Below are 23,611 nucleotides of genomic sequence, written 5' to 3'. Positions count from 1 at the left end.
TTGGAGCCTGAGTAGAATCTGAGGCCTCACAGATGCAGCCTGATCTCAGGGCTGGTGGGAGGAGGGCTGAACACTGTAGAACAGGGTCTGGTCTTGACCTGTCCTTCCATGCTGTGTGGCAATGGGCTGTCACATCACCACCCTGGGCTTCAACTTCAGCATCTGGCAATCGAGGACTGGACTACTTCTCCAAGGTTCCTCTCTTTTACTTGAAGGAGAAAAAGAGTCTCACCTTCTAATCTCTGTACTCTCTGTGTTTAGCACAGGACCTGTCACTTAGTAGGCATTCAATACACAAAAGAGGCAAGTATAATACAAAGTGTAGTTATAACTCTCTAACTCAGGAGTTGGCAGCTGAAAGGTGATGGCAGCAGTTCCCTTAGACCCTGATGGTTTAGGATCCTAAATATTACTCAGTCTTTCTTTGACCTTGGCTAAGTCTGACCAGTTTGCAAGACTGGACCATTCCCAACTGAGCCCTTCTTGAGCAGGAAGGTAAAACACTAACATTTGCTGAACAAAAATCAGTGCAAAGCAGGGACTTCAAATGCACTGTCTCACTTCATCCTCCCAGCCTCACAGGTGAGGGAACAGAGGCTCAGCGTCTGGTGAAATGATTTGCTTAAGGCCAGGCAAGAATGTGTTTTCTTTATAACTCTTCCTCACTTTTAGCCTCTGCCCAAGCTAGCAGCTCCCTGAGCTCCCTGGCCCCCTCACTCTGGTCTCTAATCTCTTTTCCAGGTCCCCTGGTGTGGTGAGAAGGGCTTCTCAGAAGCCTGGCCTCTTCAGGCCTTGTCCTCAGCCCTGAGCTTTTCACTGACCCACTCCTCATTCTTTCTTTTATTTTTTATATCCCCTCTCACCTCCAAATCATCAAATTCTGCCCATTCTTTAGGTCATCTCAATTTTCACTTCCCCAGAGAAACTTCTTCAACATCTATGGATCTTCTTGTCTTCTGAATTTTAATTACAAATACTCTCTGGCTACCATAACTTAATTATTGATCATTCCCTTGTATTCATTCATTCATGCAGCTTCTCTAATAGGCCAGGAACTGTGCTAGGTACTGTGCGGGAATCCAATCTCTCTTGAGGAGAAGAGGAGTGCTAGGTACTGTGCTAGGTACTGTGCTAGGTACTGTGCGGGAATCCAATCTCTCTTGAGATTAACCTCGCTCTCTCCTATCTGATGGGTACTTTTTGCAGGCAAAATTCAGATCTTATACCTTTTCTGAGTTCTTTATGGTACCTTGCACGGCTCTGGCCATAGCCAGGAACTCCTCAGGAGATTATGTTGAAAGATTCTTCAGTCTCTTCAGGGAACCTTGGGTGTTGCTTCATCCCTGGTGCAATCCCGGGTGCTCGGAAAACCAAAACTTTCGATTTTCTCTTTCCGTCCTCAATCACGTTCAACCCTTTGATCATCAACGGATACAGATCTGGAGAAAGTGCTCACAGTGACTTTTTCTATTTGAGGGATAATGGTCAAACCCATGAAGTAGCTGGACAGGTGAGGAGGGAGCTCTGCTCTCCTGTAGCTTCCTTTTCACCTGTAATGACCTTGCTCCATGCCACTGACCATGGAGGGCCCAGTGTCTATGGTGTCCCTCTCTCTGGCCCAGGGTTCTGAGAACCTCAAAGTGGGAGTAGATGAGTCTGTCAGTACTGTATTTTTTAAAGTGCTTAGTGATCAAAAACCACCTAGAAACAGTGATATTTAAGCAGATCTGGTACAAAACAGGAAGCCAGTGGCCTGGTGAATTCTCACACTTGGGGACCAGAAGTGAAAATATTCTGTCTGCCCAGAGCAGCAACAGGCCAACAAAACAACAGGTGGGGCAGTGCCAGAGATCCTGGTAGACTCCCCATCTCTTGGATTTTTCCTGCAGAGCCATGGGGGTAGTCTCCCCCTCCCCAAAGCCTAGGATGAGGTTTCTCATACACAAGCAGGGAGCCATAGAGAGGCAGAGGGGTGGAAAATGTAAGAAACCTCATCTTCAGGTCTAGCCCCAGTAGCTGGTGGGGTCCCAGGTGCCTTGTTTGTATAAGGCTGCCACTGGACTTGAGGATTCTAAGGTCCCTTCCAGCTGCAAGGCTATTTCAGAGTGTGGGTGACTTCAGTTCCCCCGTACTGGGGGAGGGAAGCAGGGGAGGAGGTAGGTAGAGACACCTCTGAGTGTGTGTGTGTGTGTGTGTGTGTGTGTGTGTGTGTGTGTGTGAGTGTGTGTGTCCACTGCAGAGGTGAGCCAAGGAAGAGAGGGATCGTGTCTTGTCGCCGGCTGTATTCCCAGAGGGCCCGCCCATGACAGGTGCTCAATGAATGTTTGCTGAAGGGGTGAATGGCTGCATGTTCAATGTTTTCACGGTCCCTTGCCTTGCCTCCTGACCACATCCCCTTGCTCTAGGCTTCCTGTTTAGTCTGTAGCCCTGAGTCCCCCCAACACCTAAGAGCTATAGGGTGAAAACAGCAGAGAAGGGAATAATCATGGTATGATATGATGAAGCCGAGAAGATGACAAGCCTGAAAATAAAATCAAATTTATATCCTGACCGCTTTCATTTCAGCTCGGTCTAATGTCTCCCAAGTATACATTCAGCCTCAGGCTACCATTACCACATTGCCATCTCATGTTTGGACATTATCCTACTTCAACGTCTTTCCCATGCTTTTCTCTGTGAGGAAATCCACTCCTTCAGGCATTCATTTATTCATCAAAAATGTACTGAGCGCCTATGCTATATATTAGCCCTTGGCTGGGTGTGAAGGATACAGAGAGAAATCAAGAGGAGTCTCTGCCCTCCAAGAGCTCACAGTGAGATGAGCACAGAATATTGTATGTTCAATGACAGCAGTGTGCCCAAAGCATTCACGAGAGGAGTCAGATGGAAGATTACTCTCTCCATTTGGCAGATGAGAAGACTGAGGCCCAGAGTTGACATGACAAGATTGAGCTGGGTGACGGTAGAACTCAGGTCTCCCGAGTTCCATTCCATTCCTGAGCATTCTTTCCACTCGCTGGGTCTGTTGCCTCTTCCCTTTTGCCCTTGGGGCATCTCCAGACCAGCCACCTTGGCTTGGAAGCTTGTCCAGGGATTGGTCCTTTCAGCCCGGGTGGACTGATGGGCGCTTCCTCCATGTGAGCGTTTTGCTTTCTTCACTCCATTGTATCATGCCACACAGTGCTTGTTCTACTAGACGTGTGGTTTCTTTGCCCCAGGTTTGAACTGTGGGCTCAGATCTTACAATATCTCAAGTTTTGGAAGTCTCCCAACCTCACTTAGCATAATCTAATAAATCGTGTATTTTACTCCTTTCAATTCAGTCCAACAAATGTGCATTGAACGCTCTAGCTGGACCAAATGCCCCTCCTATGGACCGCTGTGCACATCTCCATCACAGCACGTTCAGCTGATGCTTCTTATGATCCCTTACATCCTCTTGGCTCCACCCCCGATTCTGGCCAGTTCTGAGTGGGCTCTGACTGACTTTGTGCTAACCAGTCTCTTCTGCAGTGCCCACTGCACATCACTTGCTTTCTGCCCTGGCTCCTTCTGTTCTGGGGGAGCCCATGCGGCCCTGTTCACCAGCAGCCCGAGAGTACAGATGAGCCAGCATCTCTGGGGGAAGCCCCAGCCAGTGAAGTTCAGCAGCTGATGGCGTAGGACTTCTACTATCAGTGCTCCGGGGACAGTTGGAAGAGGCCTCTCTATGCTCCAAGAAACATTCCAGTGGGATCAGGGCCCAGTTGCTCCCAGCATGACCAGCCTGATAACATATTCTTGTTTTGGCTTTTCCTTCTCCTGTTCCCTCACTCTTGCTCCCTCGCTGATTGCCTTCTAAATAAACCACCTGCCCACAATTCCTTGAATCAGGCTCTGCTCCTGGATGGGGCAATCTAGGCTAAGGCAGCACTTCCAGCCTTATATTGTAAGTCTGTATTCATTTATTTACTTGCTCATTCATTCCTTCAACAAATACAAACTGAAGTTTGGGAATGTAGGGGTGAACAAAAGAGATAAAGTCCCTGTCTTGACAGATCTTATATTTTATTGGGAGAGACAGACTATGAGCAAATAAACACATAAATCGATCATGTCACTTCAGATAATGATAAGTGCTCTGAAGGAAATAAGCTGGGGATAGAGGGAGGAAGTAGAGATGGGGCGGATACTTGGGGAGGGTGGTGAGGAGAGACTTCTTCAGAGTCTCCATTTGAGGAGACACTTGAATTAAATGAGGAGGGAATGCAGGATAAGACCTGGGAGGAACAAGGGCAAATGACCTGAGATGGAAATTAGCTTGAAGCAGAGTGGGCAGGAGGAGGCTGCAGCAGGTGTGTCGAGAGAGTGGGCCGATAGCAGCTCATCTGGATTTTACCACCCATTTGGACCAAGAGCAGAGGAGAGGGCTTCCAGCAGGGGAATAACGTGACCTGAGTCATATGTTATAAAGATCACGTTGGCTACTGCACTAGAGTAAGTAGACTGTACAAATCATGCTGGATTAGACTAATGGAGCAGGAGTGGAAATAGAGGGGAAGGAAGGGGATGAACAGTGGTCCAGGTGAGACATGATAATGGATTTGACCAGGATGATCACGTGGGGGTGGTGACAAGTGGTTGGCTTCACCATCTGTTTGGAAGGTGGAGCTGGTAGGACATACCTGATGGATCAGATGCGGGTTGTGAAGGGATGACTCCTGGTTTTTTGTTACGAACAACTGGGTAAATGATGGTGCCATTTACTCAGGAGGGGAAGACCGGGGGAGGAATGAGTGTGTGAGGGAGTCAGGAGTTCTGTTGCAGACATATTTTTTTTAAACATCTTTATCGGAGTATAACTGTTTTACAATAGTGTGTTAGTTTATCCTTTTTTTTTTTTTTGTCTTTATTGGAGTATAATTGTTTTACAATAGTGTGTTAGTTTTTCCTTTACAACAAAGTGAATCAGTTATACATATACATATGTTCCCATATCTCTTCCCTCTTGCGTCACCCTCCCTCCCACCCTCCCTACCCCACCCCTCTAGGTGGTCACAAAGCACCGAGCTGATCTCCCTGTGCTGTGCGGCAGCTTCCCACTAGCTATCTAATTTACATTTGGTAGTGTGTATATGTCCCTGCCACTCTCTCACATTGTCACTGCTTACCCTTCCCCCTCCCCATGTCCTCAAGTCCATGCTCTAGTAGGTCTGTGTTTTATTCCCGTCCTACCACTAATCTCTTCATGACATTTTTTTTCTTAGATTCCATATATATGTGTTAGCATACGGTATTTGTTTTTCTCCTTCTGACTTACTTCACTCTGTATGACAGACTCCAGGTCTATCCACCTCACTACAAATAACTCAGTTTCATTTCTTTTTATGGCTGAGTAATATTCCATTGTATATATGCGCCACATCTTTATCCATTCTTCTGTCGATGGACACTTAGGTTGCTTCCGTGTCCTGGCTATTGTAAATAATGATGCAATGAACATTGTGGTACATGACTCTTTTTGAATTATGGTTTTCTCAGGGTATATGCCCAGGAGTGGGAATGCTGGGTCTTATGGTAGTTCTATTTTTAGTTTTTTAAGGAACCTCCATACTGTTCTCCATAGTGGCTGTATCAATTTACATTCCCACCAGCAGTGCAAGAGGGTTCCCTTTTCTCCACACCCTCTCCAGCATTTATTGTTTCTAGAGTTTTTGATGATGGCCAATCTGACCGGTGTGAGATGATATCTCATTGTAGTTTTGATTTGCATTTCTCTAATGATTAATGATGTTGTGCAGACATATTTTTGAGATGCGTACTAGACATCTAAATGGAGCTGCTCAGGAGGCAGCAGAGTTAGGGAGGAGTCCTGCTTGGGCATTTGGAAGTCACCAGCATCCAGATGGCATTTAAAGGTATGGACTGGGTGATACCATCTAGGAGCAGTGAGGAGAGAAGGGTTGAGTTTAATAGAACAAGCAGCAAATCATTAAGTTATTCTCGAAAGCAGTGACTCTCAGACTTTAATGTATAGGGGAATCACCTGCAACTTGATCACCTGGAACTTGTTTATTAAGCAGGTCCCTGGGAACTAGCCTTAGAAATTCTGGGCCTTGAGGAAAAGCTTAGGAAGACAAGTACCCCCAGGTGACTTGAGTGCCCTGGGGGATAAGTAGAGGGATGCCTAGGATTTGCATGACTAGGTAGCAGGATCCTGAAGAATGTTTCTGTTCTCTCCAGGGCCATAATGAGGACTTAACCTCCACCAGCCCCTCCTTCCTTGTGCAGGTAGAGGTATATAGGTGTGGCACCCACACCCAGACCTTTGCTGGTCATGTACCAGTCTTCACCAGCACACCTCCCTGTGCCTACTCCAGAGCTAACCAGCCCTACAGGTCAGCTGATTTACTAAAAACACTCAGCTGCACCCTTGTGATGGGCTGTGATTGTCCAAGGAACAACATGGCACCACTGACAGTGGGGTCTGCAAGACAGGTGCCCAGCATAAGCATGGCTAAGAGCAGAGGAATGGCAGCCTGCTTTTCCTCTAGATGGGCGATCATGTGGCGAGTATTTTAACTGTATATTGGCTGCAGAGGAGCTTGGTGGTCTTCTCCATACCTTTGAATGTGAACTTGACCTAAGTGGGTCATAGCACAAAGGCTTTCATATCTGAATCCTCAGCTCTGAGCCCTCACCCAGTGCCAGGCCTGCCTTGCCAACTGCTGGAGGATCTTCTCCTTGGCTGACCTGTCATATCAACTCCAGAACTCACCATCTCCCCTTTTCCCCCATGCCCATGTCTCCCTTCCACGGCCATATTTCACTTTTCTCATCATCCACATTGAAGTATGATTAGTACCTCTGATTCCTATTTCTCTCACTCCAGGCTGTCATCAAGTCTTGCCAATTCTCCCTTCAAATTGTCTTTTGAATCTGTCACTTCCTCTCTCTTCCCACTGTCCCTGCTCATTTAATTGGATTATTGTTTAAGCCTCTGTCGTGGACTGAATGTTTGTGGTCCCCCCATTCATATGTTGAAGCCCTAACCCCTAATGTGCTGGTATTAGGAGGTGGAGCCTTTATGATTAGGGTTAGATGAGGTTGTGAGAGAGGAGCCCTCACAGTGGAAAAAGTATCCTTACAAGAAGAGGGAGAGAAACCAGAGCTGACTACCACCCCTACCCCCATCCCACCCCACTATGGAAGGAGAAGGAGAAGGGGCCATCATGAATCTTTAGCCTCATCTGCAAGTCAGGTAGAGAAGTTAAGTTAAGATCAAGCTGATAGTGAGGTGTGGTGGCTCATCAATAAAAGGGATCATAAATGATAAATAAAAATATTTTAATTGTGGTTTTGCTTTAAAAGAAACCCCCAAACCCATGAACACTACAGGAAATAGATGAGTCATGCCTTCTAGTACCTAGTGTCCTCTAGACTGGGGTTTGATAAAATCAGCCTTAACCGCTAGAACTACCTCACACGGTTACCAGTGTGTGCGATCCCAGGTGGGCACAGCAAGACCCCCTTCTTTGCTGTTTGTGGGCGTGGCTCAGCGACCCTCCACCTGCACTGCCCTGTGATCTCCGTTCAGTGCAGTGGGTGGAACCATCTCAGGGGTGGTGTGTGTCCTGTGACCGTGTGTGCATTGGAGTGGGGTGGGGAGGGATGGAGATCTTTGGGGAAAGACGAGGCAGACTCTTTGACTACAGCTATTTACAAACTCGGGGAAAACAGAGTTCAGTAGAATTTCCTCTTCAGTCAACATTGGCCCACTTCCCATCTTCCTTACTAAGAGGAAGTTCCATTAGCTCATAGAAATGCAGAATCACCCATCCCTCAGCTTGGAAAAGCCCCCGAAGGAGGTTTCTCAGCGTAGGAACAAACAGGGCCATCTCTTGGCGACTTTATTCCAAATTCCCGAGAAGGCTGGCAGCGTCTCACTGCTGTTGGGAAGAACTCTCTCAGTTTCTCCCATGGCCCTGACCGTGCTGGGTGGTCAGAAAGCAGCTTAAAAGAGGAGGAGACCCGGCACAAACTCCCACTCCTTCACATAAGGGAAGCCTGCTGCAAGAGCTCACATGCTCGGACTCTACTCTCTCCTTCGAACTACTCCATGCTTCCTCTCTTCCATCCAAACTGGCCTCAGTTCCTTGAGAGGGATTCCTCTTAGTCTCTGAAACTTCCTATTCACGTCTCAGCCAGGCTTCATCCAACCTGCCCCGGTGGGCTTTCCCTTGGGCAGACGCCATCTCCAACACTCATTTCCAGGAGGAAGTGACCAAGCCCGTACACCAATTTGACAAGGAGGCCTTCGGGGCAAAAGTCTGAGCAGGTCCCAAAGGGTATGAGATTAGTCAAGTTCTCTGAAGATGATAGGATCAACGCTTCCCCAGAACTGGTTATTTTCTCAGAGTAAAAGGGGAGAGGCATCATCAGAGATGACACAGGGGAACAGAGATGTGGTGTCCCCAACCACCTCCTGGAGGATCCAGGCTGCGACAAAGAGCAAAGTGTACCCGAAACTCAGGCCCCAAGCCCTGGGTCTGTTCCACCGGCTGGGCTGAGCTCGGGGAGAGCCTCAAACCCACATGTGGCTTTTCGTGGAAGGGGGAGGCCGCCTTTAGAATTGAATGCAGATGGCTTCCACACTTATGACTTCCAGGTGGGAGGGCAGCGGCTGGTGGGGCTCCAGGAATGCCTGGTTTGCTGTCTGCCTGGAAGGGAGGGGCCGGCCGTCGGGTCTCCTCTCAAGTTGTCAGAATTCACATCCAAAAGATAGTGTTTTCCGTCCCACTGTTTCCTTTTCAGTCTTCTTAAAGAACCCTCTGCATACTCTTTCATTTACACTCATTTTCATTATCTTTCATTACATTACATGCTCTTTACCTTACGTTGCATTCATTATCTTTCCTCACATACTCTTTCAGCAATTTCGTTACATACTTGACATACACTTTTCACGATCTCTTGCATCTTCACCCGTTCCCAAGAAAAACCGTCCATTTCCCTATACAGCTGTAAATGTAACTCTTTCTGTGTGATCTCATTTAAACCTCCTGACGTCCCCATGAGGAATGATTATTCCCATTTTATAGACGAAGAAACTGGATCTTAGTAAGAAACTTGCCCAAGGTCACAGAAAATACATGTAAACATGAGGACTTGGACCTGACTCATCATCATTCTTGAACATCAACAACTTGATGCCTCTACCAGCCACTGTGTCATCAGAAATCTGACTGGTTTCCCAAGATTCCTGTGGTTCTGACAATTTATTGGAAGAAAAAACACATGTCACTCATATACAGAGCCTGTGTTCAAGGCACATTCACATCCTCGTCCTCAGTGGAACCTCACACCCTTATGAATGAAACAAGTCAGACAACGTTTTCTGGTTTCATAGATGAGGAAAAGTGGCTTTCCCAAGGTCACACGGCTAGAAACAGTGAAATCAGAATGAGAACTCCTAGGCTATTGAAATACCCAGAACTCTTTCCCTGTATCTTGCTGCCTCTTCAATACATAAATGAACACAATAAATAAATAAACCTTCCAAGGAAACGCTGAGAAAACCCCTCCTTCAAGCCTGTTTCTAGAGGGAGTTATTATTGGACTGGCGCCTACGAGCTTCCTGGCAGAGTGGGGGGGGGGCTCTGGCTGGATTCCCTGGGCCTGATGTCTATTCCCAGAATGCCATGGAGAACACAGGGCCGAGGATGACTTGCGGGGTGGGCACACCCCAGGCCTATCACCCCTCCCAGGTTCCCTGCCCACGGATTGTCAACTGGCTTTGCAGACAGATTCTAAACTGACTGTGGGGAAGTAGGGCCCACACCTGCCCCCTCTCTGGGCCCAGGGTCTGGTTGTTCTCTCAGCACAATGCCGTGTACTCTTGCTACATCAGTTAGCCTGCGGCATGGGAGAGAAGCCGGCTCTGTGCAGGCACGGCTTCCTCCCTACCCAGGGTCAGCTGGGGTTGGAGATGTTACCCCAGGAGCCAGCTTGGCTAACATCCATCCATCTAGAAGGGTCCCCTAGAGATTCTTTATGTCACAGATGGGATAACCGAGGCCCTCTGAGAAGTGGCTGGCCCAAGGTCGCACAGCTGATCATTGAACAGAGGCCCTACCCCAGTGTCCTGTCCTGTAGCTGGACGTCAGCAGCAAACACAGTGCAGGTCCTATTAACCCTGACCCTCTTGGGCAGATAAGGTGGCGTCCAAGCCTAGAGGCCACCTGAAGGCCTGAGTTTTGACCAGTACAAACACCCATGGTTTCGCTGGTACTGTCAGCAAGATGGTGTGGGCAGCAGGGTGAGGGTAGTGTGTGGCTTGGTCGCTCCAAGTGCCCCAGGGGGATGCTGCTCTATTTGCTTGAAAGAGGGTGCTGTGTGCAGATGGACACAAGCCATCCCCAGAGCGCTGGATTCTGAGCCAGAAGCCCCCTTCTGGATCTCAGCTCCCTTTGGCCCCTGCTCCCTCCTTTACCTCCTAGAAATGGCCCCTGCGGGAAGGCCCTGAAGCCTCCATCCTCTCAGCCCTCTATCCTGCTCGAGGCCCTGACACATGGCTGGCCTCAGCAGGGAGGCCTGGCTCTCTGAGCTGACTTCAGCCTGGTGGCCTCACCACAACTCCAAAAAGTCCCATGACTCCCCTGAGCAAGTAGTCCTTTACAACATGGGAAGTGTCCCAAGGAGGTGGAGATCTCTGCCCTGCCCTCCTCAGCTCCGCCAGAGTCTGCAGGGCCCCGTCTGCAGAGGAGGCCAATGGCACATATGTACCCTGTGCTAGTTTAGTTTCCTCCTGCCCTGGACACTTACCGGGCCTGGCGCTGGCCTCACTATGCTTGCAGAAAAGGGCCCAGACTGGCCTTGTGCTTCACTTTCATCCCCTGGGGCCCCTCTGGGTCCAGGCAGGGTGCAGCGGAAGCCAAAAGCAGCCCTTTAGCCTGAGTCACTCACTTGAGTGCAGGCTGGAGATCAGTGGCAGGGCGACCAGGTCTGAGTCAAAGCTGCCCAGGAGACCGCCTGGGGCTGCCACGCAGTCCAGAGGGGCAAGATCATGGGCAAAGCTCCAGTCAGATGTTCCAAGGTCACCACAGCTGGTCAAGCCCAGGAGTGACCAATCCTCAGTTGGTGGGTTCCACTGTCCAGCTGGGGCCCCTGAGGGAGAGAGAGTCATTTCTGGGGGGTCCTGTTTCAAATAGCCCTTGGCCAGGGCTGGTAGGGGCCAGTCCACCTCAGCATCCACGCATGTCCTGAATTTGGGGCCAAGGCCATCTGTTGAGGACGACTCTTCTTCCAGGCCGCCTGCCTCGGCTGCCCTCTCCTCTGGGCACCGGGTCTGCTTCAGGTAGCCCTGGAAGGCCCCTGCAGCTGGGTCTTCTCCCGCAGCCACCTCCGGTCCCAGGGGACGAGCACTGTCCAAAGCTGAGCCACCCTGAACACCCGCAGGCTGCCCCTCAGCGTTCTGGACCAGGCCAATGCCACTGTCATCCTGGTCCCGGCTGTCGCTCCCCACCTGCGGCTCCCAGTTGGGCTCCGTGCCAGGACTCAGGCTGGGCTCCTGCAAGCAGATCCCGCTGTCTGTACTTTTGCTGCTGCCGCTACTGCAGCTGTTCTCCAGCAACCGGGTCGCCCCCTTTCCCAAAGTACCCCCGGCCTGGGGGTGGGGGGCAGGGAGGAGGAACTGGGGCTCATCAGTCTGCAGGGATGGCTTGGCACTGCTGAAGCCACTGTCCGTACTTCCGTGCAGCTCCGAGTTCCTCAGCTCTGGGGACACCTTGGGGAAGGCCTCCTCATCGAGGGGATGAATGGTGTCTTGGGTCTCTGGGCAGGAGAGCTGGCTGATGAGGCTGAAGGGACTGGGCTTCTTGAAGACCTGGGGAGGAGAGGGTAGAGTGAGGGGTGGGAGGGTCACCTGCAGGAACCCACCCCAGTGTGGCCAGGGGAGGCCAGGGCTTCAGGAGGTAGTGCTCCAGCAGAGGGGGTCCTGCAGGGCCCGGGGTACACTGGCACTTGTCCTTTTGGTTTTGGTTCAGAATTGAGTTTTCCTCCTCATGCAATTCTCAGTTTGACTCAGGCCAGATACCTCAGAAGCCTGTATTCTTGGAGTTCAGACAGAATGACAGGAAGAATGGGAGGCTGCAGGGAAAGGTGAACATTCTCAGGAGGCTCTACCAGCAGTGCTTTTCAAACCCGAAAGCAGGCTGGACCCATTGAGATCTAGAAATGTGTTTCAGACTTCTTTTCACTATGACCCCAAGTAAGAAATGTGTTACTCGGTAACCTGTATATAAATAGGCCATAAATATATAACTCATATATGATTGAAACCAATTTCACAAAATAATACTTATCATTACTACCTGTGCACTGTGATCTATTGTATTGTCCTGTCCTATCCTATCCCATGTTATTCATTTCATCTCTTATAACGCTGGATGTGAGACACCGAGTTAATTTCTCCGCTCCCTGAGTGACTCATATAAACACAGCCTGGCTGCAGCGTGGGGCAGTGAAACAAGCAGAGCTAGCAGCTGAGGAGGCCTCGCTCCCCATTAATTGCCCAGAGACCCAGGGAAGTCACTTAACTTCTCTCCCCCTTGCTCTTGTGCCCCAGCCACACTGGTGTTCCTTCTGCTCTGGACAGTGCTGTCTCAGGGCCTTTGCACAGGCTACTCCTGGTTGGAACACTCTCCTAGCACTCTGTATGGCTGTATCCTCCTTATCGTTCAGGTCTCCATTCAGATGTCATCTCCTCAGAGAGACTTTCCCAATCACCCTTGGTAAAGCAGTGCTCCAGACACTCTCTTCCCATTAACCCAGTTTATTTTTTCCTAGCACTTAGTTCCTGGAGTTACTTTTTTGTTTTTTGTCCCCCCACATGCACACACACACACACGCACACACACACACACACACACACTCTCAGTCCTCAACCCCAACAGAACAGAAGCTCCTTGAGGGCAGGAGTCATCTGTTCTTATTGGCCACTCTGTTCCCAGAGCTTAAACTGAGCTGGTATACCACCTAGAGGGGTGGGATAGGGAGGGTGGGAGGAAGGGAGATGCAAGAGGAAAGAGATATGGGAACACGTGTATATGTATAACTGATTCACTTTGTTATAAAGCAGGAACTAACACACTATTGTAAAGCAATTATACTCCAATAAAGATATTAAAAAACAAAACAAAACAAAACAAACCTGAGCTGGCACATAGTAGGCACTCCAAAGATTTGTTGACTGACTTACTGACTCACTGTTGCACATCTGCCCTTGTTCCCTTTGTATGTGATGACTCTAATGCAACTCTTATTGGTTGGATCCCTACTGATACATGGCTTGGTGACTAAGGATGTGTATTCTGGAGCCAGACTTCACAGGTTCAAATCCCAGGCCTGCCTCTTATCAGCTGTGTCACCTTGGTCAAATCATTTATCCTCTCTGTGCTTTAGTTCCTCCTATGCAAAATGGAAATAATGACAGTATTGCCTCCTCAAGTTGTGGTTCATGCATGTAAAATACTTAGAACAGTGCCTGGTACAGAGAAAGCACTCAATAAACACTTGGTGAATTGAATTTTACTCTCCAATAATTCTCTAAAGAAGTATTATTATCTCCATTTCCTAAAGGAGAAAACTGAACCTCAGAGAAGTTAAATGACTTGCCCAGTGTCACACAGCAGCAAAGAACAAATAAATCTGGAATTGGGACTCAACTGTCTCGATTTGTAATCCCCACTTGTTTAACATTGCTTACTTTGATAATCATTGAAGATCAGATCAAAGCGGCTAATGAATGAGAACAAGCAAGTACATGTGAAAGTGCTCTGTGCTCTCAGTTATTTATAAAGTTAGTAATGGCTGTGACCGTTAGAGGAAGGGAACTGGGCTGTACTTATCTTGAGGACGAAACAACTCATGAGGACAAGTCAATTCTATGATCCAAATGTTCAGAAGGAACAAAAAAACCAGAGGTTGCTTGCCATCTCCTTTGGCATTTTTGCATCTATGTCCATTTCACTGGTTTGCATTAAACTTAATAGTTGATTCATTGGCTGCCCCACCAGACATAATCAAGCCCCTTGGGACCAGTGGCCACATCACTCAGCTGCTTCCGTACAACACTTTGCACGTTGTAGATGCTTGGTAACTGTAACTCAATAGCTACCTCTCTCTTACTAGTTGCCTTTTCCCAAGCCCAACTAAGACTCTCCCATCCAGCGGTCCTTTCCTACCACTCTGCTCTCTAGTTACCCATCCCTGAGGGCAGGCCCCTTGGTGCACTCACCAGGCAGCCCCAGCCCTCTTCTCTCCCCTCCATCCCCATCCCAGAGTTCTTACTCAAAATAATTTCAGAGGGCCTCCGTCTCTCTCCTTATTTTTCCTAGAGATCCTGGGATCCTTGTGGAGGGTCCCCTTCCAGCTGTGAGCTTCCCTGGGCCCTGGTCTCCCTGAAGGAGCCCACCCTTATAGCTGAGCCCTTGACCATCACAGTAATGTCAGCTGTGGGGACCACCTTTGGTCCAGTCTGAATCCCAGGCCAGAGATGGGCTGTGGTCTGGAAATGCTGCTCAATGCGGCAAGCTGAACTTTGGAGGCCGGCTGACTGCAAACGCGGTGTTTGTCGGCACTGTGTAGCAAGAGGAGAGGCTGTGGGAAGGGCCGGAGATGCTCGCCTCTCAGCATCACCTCTCCGCTCTGCTGTCTCCCACACTGACAGCAGCCCTTTGTCTTCTTGTTCCAGAGCACCTATCGCCAGCCTCTAGGGATGGGAAAGGCGAGCTCCGGCCCTGACTCTTCCTGGCTGTGGGACCCTCTGCATGCAACAACCTCTCTACGCCTCAGTTTCCTCAGTTGTAAAGTGAGGCCATAACTACCTGACTCCAAGGTACTAGTGCACAGGGGCTGGTTCATGGCCAGTTATTGGCAAATAGTAACAAAATGGCACATGGTGGGTTAGGATTACTGTGTCTTATCTGGGCCACTATAAGGCAACATTCTCCGTGCTGGGCTTGGCATTCAAGCCCTCCCTCCGCCCCCGTGGTGCTTGACGAAACTACCTCTGATAATGTCAGGGCTGAGGGCCTGCCTGGGAGGGTGCTCCCTGCCTCCCGGAGTCCTGGTGGGGCCGGGAAGGATGGGGCAGTGGCCTCCCCGTGAGACTCACCAGGACGGTGGGCAGCTTTCCCCGGCGCTGCACATACAGCTGGAGGGCCATGAAGAAGGCCAGGGCTCCGTAGAGCAGCAGGACAAAGGTGAAGAAGATGCTGAGGTTGGTCACGGTGAAATCTGCGGGCCCAGAGAGATGGGTTTACAGCCTGGTGCCGTGGGATATGGAGGGGCAGTCCCCGCGGATCCCATGGCCCCTCTTGGCGAGGGGCCGAGTGACCCCCCACGTTCCCCCCAGGTTACCTCTGGGCCACAACTCTGGAGGCCATGCCAGGATTCTTGGGAGTCCCTGCCTGGCCCTCCAACCTCTGCCCTGAAGGATTCCCTCACTAGATACATGGCCTCCAGCTCTCTGCACAAAACTTGCATGAAGGCATACATAGCGGTGGGGCAGGATGGTACAGCAGGTAAGAAGGGACGCTTTGGGAACAGCCAGACCTGGGTTCAAATCCCAGCTCTACCACTTACTGTCTGTGAGGCTGTGGACCAATTAGTTAGCCTATCTGAGCCTTAGTTTTACTGTCTAGGAAACGGGCAAAATAATAGTGCCTACCTCATAGATGGTTGTGAAGCACACAGCACTTATCATGAACCAAGCCCTTTATAATAGTCCCCCCTTATCTGTGGTTTTGCTTTCCATGGTTTCAGTTACCTGTGTTCAACCGTGGTCCAAAAACATTAAATGGAAGATTTCCAGAAGTAAACAATTCATCAGTTAAATCATGTGCCGTTCTGAGTAGCATGATGAAATTTCACACTGCTCCACTCTGTCTGGCCCGGGACATGAATCATCCCTCTGTAAAGCAGAGCCCACCCCTGAGCCACTTACTGGCTGCCTCAGTTATCAGATGGACTGTTGTGGTATCCAGTGCTTCTGTTCAAGTAACTCTTATTTTACTCAATAATGGCCCCGAAGTGCAAGAGTAGTGACGTTGTCAGTTTGGGCATGGTCTTAAATTTTTATTTAATTTATAAACTAAACTTTGTCATAGGTATGTATGTATAGAGAAAAAACATAGTATATATACATGCTTTCAAGGCACCCACTGGGGGTCTTGGAACGTATGCCCTGCAGATAAGGGGGGAACTACTGTACTTATGTCACCTGATTCTTATAACCACCTTAGGAGGTAAATACTATTATCGTCCCTATTTTTATAGATTAGCGTCCTGAGGCCCAGAGAGGTTAAGCAAGTTGCCCAAGGTCATATATTTCATAAGTGACGAAGCTGAGATTTGAACGCAGACCTGTATACAAAACTATTTCTATATCAGTGAGTGGATGTTGAAAAGCTCTTAAGGCTGCCTGGCACACAGATGGTGTCTTACTCTGCTTCACTGTGAGTGAGGCTGAAATGACAATGCGTTTGTGCGTGTCTGCCATAAACTGAAACGTACTTCAGAAAAGTAAGGAGTCCCTCTGGTCATTGCTGGACGCTGCCCACACTGGACTTGGCGCTCTCAGCGCACTGACTGTTGGCATGATTCGCCGGGCACTTGACATATGTTGTCCTGAGTAGCTAGTTGCAGCCTGCCCTGGGCACACCCTGTCTTCCCAGCCAGACTGTAAGATCCTTGAGGGCAGAACCACAGCCTTCACATGCCATATTCCCTTCCCTCCCTCCCCTTTCCAGCACTGGGCTGAGAGCCTGGCACAGTATTTGCTGACTTTGGCAGCAGTGGGGAGAAGTCAGCTCAGTTCTGCTTTCCTCTGAGGGGGAGGAGGGGAAGTTCCGAGAAGCCCTTGGTGCCCCCAGCTCTAAGAAGAGACAGCAGAGGAATGTAACAAACAGGAACCACCACAGCTGGCTGAGGGGTGCTGCAGGGCTTCTGGGAGTGCAGCTGGGCTCCAGTGGAAGCACCCGCAGAACTGGGAGACCTGGCTTTGTGGCCACGCCCTGAAAGTTGCTTATAGGTACTGAGCCTCAGTTTCTGCATCTCTAAAATGGGGACAATAGGAGCTCTTTCATAGAGCTGCGTGAGGATGGAGAGCTGTGTTGCAGTTGGGGGGCGCCTAGCACAGTGCCCCACATCGGCAGCCCTCAGTGGAATGCTTTTCAGATGTGCGAGGCCCTTCCTGTCTCCCTCCTGCCCAGACAGCAGCCCTGATCAACTCACACTGTGGGGTGAGCACGATGCACTCCTCCTTGGACCAGACCTCCTTGTTCACTCGGGAGCTGACAGATGGTTTCACCCTGACACAGAACTCTCCCACTCCTCTCGGGACTGGGAGGTTAAAGTTTTCATGTTTTATCTTGTCATGGGACTGAAACGAAAACAATGAGCGTGGTAAACACGATATCCTTGTACCATGCCACATGGAAGCTGAGAGCTGGAGGGGCCTTTAGAGATGCTCTAAAGCACCGAAGGCCAACTGCCTTCAGTGTTCTTTTCCTAAGATAAAAAACCCTACATTATCGAGGCAGCCCAAGATCTCTGTGATTACCATGATTTAGTTTGTATTAAAAATGAAAAGGAGCAAAGGAAGCCATAAACAAGGCAAAAAGACAACCCTCAGAAAGGGAGAAAATATTTGCAAATGAAGCAACTGACAGAGGATTAATCTCCAAAATTTATAAGCAACTCATGCAGCTCAATAACAAAAAAACAAACAACCTAATCCAAAAATGGGCAGAAGACCTAAATAGACATTTCTCCAAAGAAGATATACAGATGGCCAACAAACACATGAAAGGATGCTCAACATAACAAATCATTAGAGAAATGCAAACCAAAACTACGATGAGGTATCACCTCACACCGGTCAGAATGGCCATCATCAAAAAATCTACAAACAATAAATGCTGGAGAGGGTGTGGAGAAAAGGGAACCCTCTTGCACTGATGGTGGGAATGTAAGTTGACACAGACACTATGGAGAACAGTATGGAGATTCCTTAAAAAACTAAAAATAGGGCTTCCCTGGTGGCGCAGTGGTTGAGAGTCCGCCTGCCGATGCAGGGAACACAGGTTCGTGTCCCGGTCCGGGAAGATCCCATATGCCTTGGAGTGGCTGGGCCTGTGAGCCATGGCCGCTGAGCCTGCACGTCCGGAGCCTGTGCTCCGCAACGGGAGAGGCCACAACAGTGAGAGGCCCGTGTACCGCAAAAAAAAAAAAAAACCAAAAAACAAAAAAAACACAACTAAAAATAGAATTACCATACAACCCAGCAATCCCATTACTGGGCATATACCCTGAGAAAACCATAATTCAAAGAGAGACATGTACCACAATGTTCATTGTAGCACTGTTTACAATAGCCAGGACATGGAAGCAACCTAAGTGTCCATCAATAGATGAATGGATAAAGAAGATGTGGCGCGTATATACAATGGGATATTACTCAGCCATAAAAAGAAACGAAACTGAGTTATTTGTAGTGAGGCGGATGGACCCAGAGTCTGTCATACAGAGTGAAGTAAGTCAGAAAGAGAAAAACAAATACCATATGCTAACATATATATACGGAATCTAAAAAAAAAATGATTCTGAAGAACCTAGAGGCAGGACAGGAATAAAGACGCAGATGTAGAGAAGGGACTTGAGGACACGGGGAGGGGGAAGGGTAAGCTAGGACGAAGTAAGAGAGTGGCATTGACATATAAGCACTACCAAATGTAAAATAGATAGCTAGTGGGAAGCAGCCGCATAGCACAGGGAGATCAGCTCGGTGCTTTGTGACCACCTAGAGGGCTGGGATAGGGAGGGTGGGAGGGAGACACAAGAGGGAGGGGATATGGGGATATATGTATACATATAGCTGATTCACTTTGTTATACAGCAGAAACTAACACACCATTGTAAAGCAATTATACTCCAATAAAGATGTTAAAAAAAAAAAGCAAAAAGGAAGTATTTTATAGATACTGAGGACCATCCCAGAAGGGGCTAGAATCAACTGCGGTTGAAAGAGGATGGATTTTGCAGATTCCAGTTCCCCCATTTATGGGAGTGTGCTTGGGCATTTTTATAGCCTCTGAGAGCCTCATTTCCTCATCTATAACATGGAATAAAATCCCCACCTGCAAGGGGGTTGGAAGCAATAGTTATAACATCTCCTGAGCTGCCTGACACCTAGCGGGCACTGTCTTCCCTGCCACCTGGCAGAAGCACAGGTTTGAGGGCTGAGGCCATCTCAGCTCCCCCCACTTGCCCCACAAGCTCTCTCAACTCTGCTGGAAAAGTTCCCCAGGGGTACGCAGAAGGCACTTCGGGCCCAGGTGACAGGGAAGCCTGGCCTTGGGGAATCCCATACCTTATATCGTCCTGGTACCTTGCGAACCTCAATCTCATACTCCCGGAAGTTGTGGAAGATGCTTTCATATGTGTCGCCTGCAGGGGCCATCTTGGGCCTGGGGAGCTGGATCACCCCAAAGATGATGCCATCGTGCATCTCTAGCTTCACGCCAGCAACTGTCAGAGTCACTGAGTCGAGAGACAAAACCATGAGGCCTGCAGGCTGGGGAGGGCCTGGGCACCCCATCCATACCTGGCATCCAGGGTCAAGCTTGACCCACCCTAAAACCTGGGCTACAGGTTTCTCAACCTGGCAGAACATAAGGATTTCCTGGGGAACGTGTTAAAAACGCAGATGCCCAGACCCACTCAAGACACGGTGAATCTGAATTTTGGAAGCTGGGCCCTGGAAACGTCTATTTTAAACACACTCTTCAGTGATGTTTCTGCAGTCAGTGGAGTACTGGCCTGTGGGCAGGCATTTGGGAGACAATGACCTGCAAGAGCATCATTCTGAATTCTGCAGAGAAGCCTTGTCACACACATAGAGCACAGTCAGTCCCAATCTGCAGAAGGAAAGAATCCCATCACATTTGGGGCTTATTCTTTTCTCCTCTCTGCAGAGAGAAACTCCCAACTTTGCTTCAATAGCACCTCCCTGCTTCAAAGCCTCACACCCTGACCCCGAGGAGTTCATTCTTAAAGGGAGGAGGACCTGATCGAAATTCTGCCTCCAGCTTGCTGCCCTATGCGGAGTGCTTATGGATTTGCTTCCTCTCCCAGAACCCTACAAGTACACCAACCTGGCCCTCGTGTCTCAGCTGCCCCAACTCACCCCAAGATTTCTCTTCTGTAGGATAAACAACTCCAGTTCCCTTTTAAATCTTGAATAACTTGGCTATTTTCATCTAAACCTTCTCCAAAGGCCTGACTCAGGCTTGTTTGGGCAACTAACTCCCCAGCCAGGAAGCCAGGCAGACGTGGCAAGCTATGGGAACGGAGAGAAAAGTTCTAGACTAGATCTTCTGGCTGGAAAGGACCCTGAAAGCCATGTTCGAGGTCCCGGGGAGGAAAAGCACCTTCATCCACAGAGAAGCGGGTGTTGGGAGAGGTCCAGTTTGAGTGCTGGCCTCCGTCCACTGCCCGGACTCTGGCTCGGTAACCATTGCTATGATACAGGTCCAGGGTCTGCATGGTGAGATCACAGGACAGCACCAGGGTCTGGCTACAGCTGCGGATGGGGTTCCAGTAGATGGGCTCTACTCCGTACCTGGGGAGATAGCGGGGTAGGCATTGGGAGAGTAACTTGTGCTCAAACCTAACTCCTTTAGGAGGGAAGCAAGAGGCCAGGGGAGAGCTCTCATGACAGTATAGCCCTCAAGGTATTCCCTTTAGTCCGAGGCATCTAGTTGCAAGGGGATCTCCCTTGGTTCTGGGACTCTGTATCAATTTCTCTGTGCTCTAGAAGACTCTTAGATTGGAATACGAGTAGCTCAAACGCCAACTCCTCCAGGAAGACTTGCCGCTCCCTGCAACACAGCCCAATTCCTCCCTTCTCCCAACTACATCTGTAGTCCTTAGGGCTTCCTTGTTCTCCAACTGGCTTATGGATGCTTTTCCTGTTTTTCCAATAAGATGGAAAAATCTTGAGGGTAAAGGCAATACCTTGGCTTGCTCACCCAGAGCTTCCAGCACACTACTGTGCCCATATGAGACTTGATCAGTACTTGTCAACTGATGGATATGTGCCAGGGTCCTTCCCGGTATCATTTCAGTAACAAGGCAGGTATCTTGCCATGCCAGGGTGGGTAGAGGGGATGGACTCACCCACTCCCTCACTCACCTCCCTCCTTTCTCCATCCTCCCTTTTGCTTACCGCAGGAGCTCCACTTCATAGTAGGTGCTTTCAGACTGATTTGGGATGGGAGTCCAGTGGAGGACGTGGTAGAAAAATTCTGCTTCAAACCATGCAGATGAAGGTCTGGGCAGTTCTGTCCACAGGGAGAACAGTGTCAGTACCAGAGCTAGCAGAGGCCCCCTCCACCTCCCCGTCAGGGAGGAGATGATGGTGGTGATGGTGGCAGGCATTCTAACAGCCCACATTTACTGAGCACTTTACCTTGAGCTGAGCACTCAGCTAAGTACTTTACATATATTGTCTCACTTAATTATCACAGTAATCCTACAAGGTAGGCATTTATTACCCCAATTTTACCAGAGAAGAAATGAAGGTTCAGAGAGGTTAAGTGACTTGCCCAAGGTCAATGGGGGTAGTAAGCGGTAGAGTGGGCCTTTGAATCCAGATGTGTCTGATCCCAGAGCTAGTATAGTGTCCTTAAATCACTGTCCTGTGCTGTAGGTGATCAGAAGCAGAAGTGCTGGCTGAGAAGAGCCACGGTGGGTGTGATGCATCCCAGGTAAGAAGGCAGGGGCTGAGGGCTAAGATGTGCCCACAATGAGCTCTCAGATGAGCTGGTCCCTGGCTCTGTCCAATCCCTGTCCCTGCTCCAGCCCCATCCCAAGGCCTGCTCCCCATCCCCACACCTGGTCCCCACCCTGGCCCCAGCCCTGGCTCTAGCCCAAGACCCCCCTCTCTGGAGTTCTTTGGGTACACAGATATCCTGCTAGTTGGCATCTACCTGTTTCTCTTCACAGAACCCCAAGCTGAGTGCTTGTCCCATCCCCTCACTTCTAGGAGGGCTTTACTGCAGCCAGATGCCCAGCCTTAGGCTGAGTAGGACAGGCAGTCCTGGGTCTAGACTGGGCTGAGGATGTTTGCACAAAGAGCTGGCACCCTCGGCTCCAAGGTGATATACTAAGTACCAGTGCCTCTCTCCACCTCCTGTCTTCCCCTCACAGCAAGCCACACCTCTCACCATGGGAAACTAACTTCAAGAGCCTCAAACTAGCACTTGCTAGTGTGACTCAGACAAATCATTTAACCTCTCTAAACTTGTTCTCTCATTTTTAAGAATGTGATAAATACACCTACTTTAAGAGTCTTGCCGATCAAGTGCAATAACTCCTCTTCTCTCCTCCTCGATCCCTTAATGTCTCTCCAGCTGACAACGACTCCCAGGCTTCCCTTGTTCTCCAACTTCTCATCATCTCTCTAATAATGCTTCTTTTTTTCTGACTGTCATTCTCACTTAGAAAGCACATCTGTCCCGGTCCCTTGCTTTCTTTCTCATACTGTCTTTGATCCTCAAGTCTGTGTTTCGATTTCAAAACAGTATACAGAAAGTGAAAAACACAGTGGGTCATTGTGGTGTTTGGGCTGCACATCCCCAGCTCAGCTCTCTATCGTGTGAATGGTGACTGCATGTTTTACTTCGTATTCTGGCGTCATGTAGAAGCAGTTTCAGTCCCTGCTCTCCCTGCCTCCGCTCCTGGTCCCTCCAGCCCCAGGCCCCTTCATTTTCTCCCTTCAGGATTTAGTCTTTTCAATTGCAGAAGCTTTCCGGGATTTCTGGCTGGGTTAGGAGAGCTAAGGAGTAGCAGTAGGGAGGAGGGGGGCAGGTGGCAGTGGGAAAGCATTGGGGGCTAAAGAAGGAGAAGGGATGATCCGATGGGGGGGTGACAGGTAATAGTGGGGGGAAAGAGCTGAGACAGGGTGACATGGCACGGGGCAGAAATAGATTAATCGGAGAGCTAAGGGAAGATAGAGGCAGACTAAGATCAAAGGAATTTCCCAGAGGGACCAGCAGTCCCTTCATTTGAACTAGAACAACAAAAAAGCCAGAGGAATTTATGACTCACAGGGAGGCGGGTGGACGGTGACTTGGGGCGGGGGTCATTTAACTTCTCTATCCATACTTCCCCACTCCCCTAGTCAATCTCAGTCTCTTCCACGTCCACAAAGGGTGAGCCTGAGACCCAGGCTTGCCAGAATGAGGGAGATTCGGGGAGCGGGGAGATAATGAGCGCCCCTCTCCGTAGAGGGCCAACCAGACGTGATTCTCCGTGGGACTCAGAACTTTAATGTAGGAGTGACGACCGGTAGGAGAGAGAGCGGGGCGGGCGCGGAGAGGGCAGGGCTAGACCCCGATCCTTACCGTGCGCGCGAGAGCCGAGGAGCAGGCTGAGGGCCGCAAGCTGCACTATCAGGCGCGGCAGCATCCTGGTCGAGCCGCATCCTCCGGAGCGGGAGCAGACGCCAGAGCCGGGATGCTTGCCTCCAGTCGCCGCTCTGCGGGACTGCGACTGAAACCTCCGGCCG

The 23,611-nt window shown here is 49.6% G+C and overlaps 2 protein-coding genes across 2 annotated transcripts in view; one reads left to right on the top strand and one right to left on the bottom strand.

Annotated features, from left to right (window-relative positions):
• Positions 1 to 14,776, top strand: part of SMIM35 (small integral membrane protein 35) — a 20,168-nt gene extending 5,392 nt beyond the window's left edge. The window contains exon 4 of the mRNA XM_059070282.2: positions 14,732 to 14,776. The gene's annotated coding sequence lies outside the window, so the exon portion shown is untranslated. The remainder of the gene's footprint in view (positions 1 to 14,731) is intronic.
• Positions 7,310 to 23,611, bottom strand: IL10RA (interleukin 10 receptor subunit alpha). The gene is made up of 7 exons (XM_059068676.2): positions 23,448 to 23,611; positions 21,269 to 21,383; positions 20,472 to 20,662; positions 19,412 to 19,581; positions 17,275 to 17,422; positions 15,155 to 15,276; positions 7,310 to 11,863 (listed from the first exon to the last, which is right to left on the bottom strand). Exons 1-7 carry the CDS (start codon positions 23,509 to 23,511, stop codon positions 10,937 to 10,939), a joined length of 1,737 nt encoding a protein of 578 aa, XP_058924659.1. The 5' UTR covers positions 23,512 to 23,611; the 3' UTR covers positions 7,310 to 10,936.

This window comes from Kogia breviceps, chromosome 7, assembly GCF_026419965.1.
Source record: "Kogia breviceps isolate mKogBre1 chromosome 7, mKogBre1 haplotype 1, whole genome shotgun sequence".
NCBI classification, from domain to species: domain Eukaryota; kingdom Metazoa; phylum Chordata; class Mammalia; order Artiodactyla; family Physeteridae; genus Kogia; species Kogia breviceps.
The sequence above is the reverse complement of the archived record's forward strand: the minus strand, read 5'-3'. Positions and strand labels throughout refer to the sequence as shown.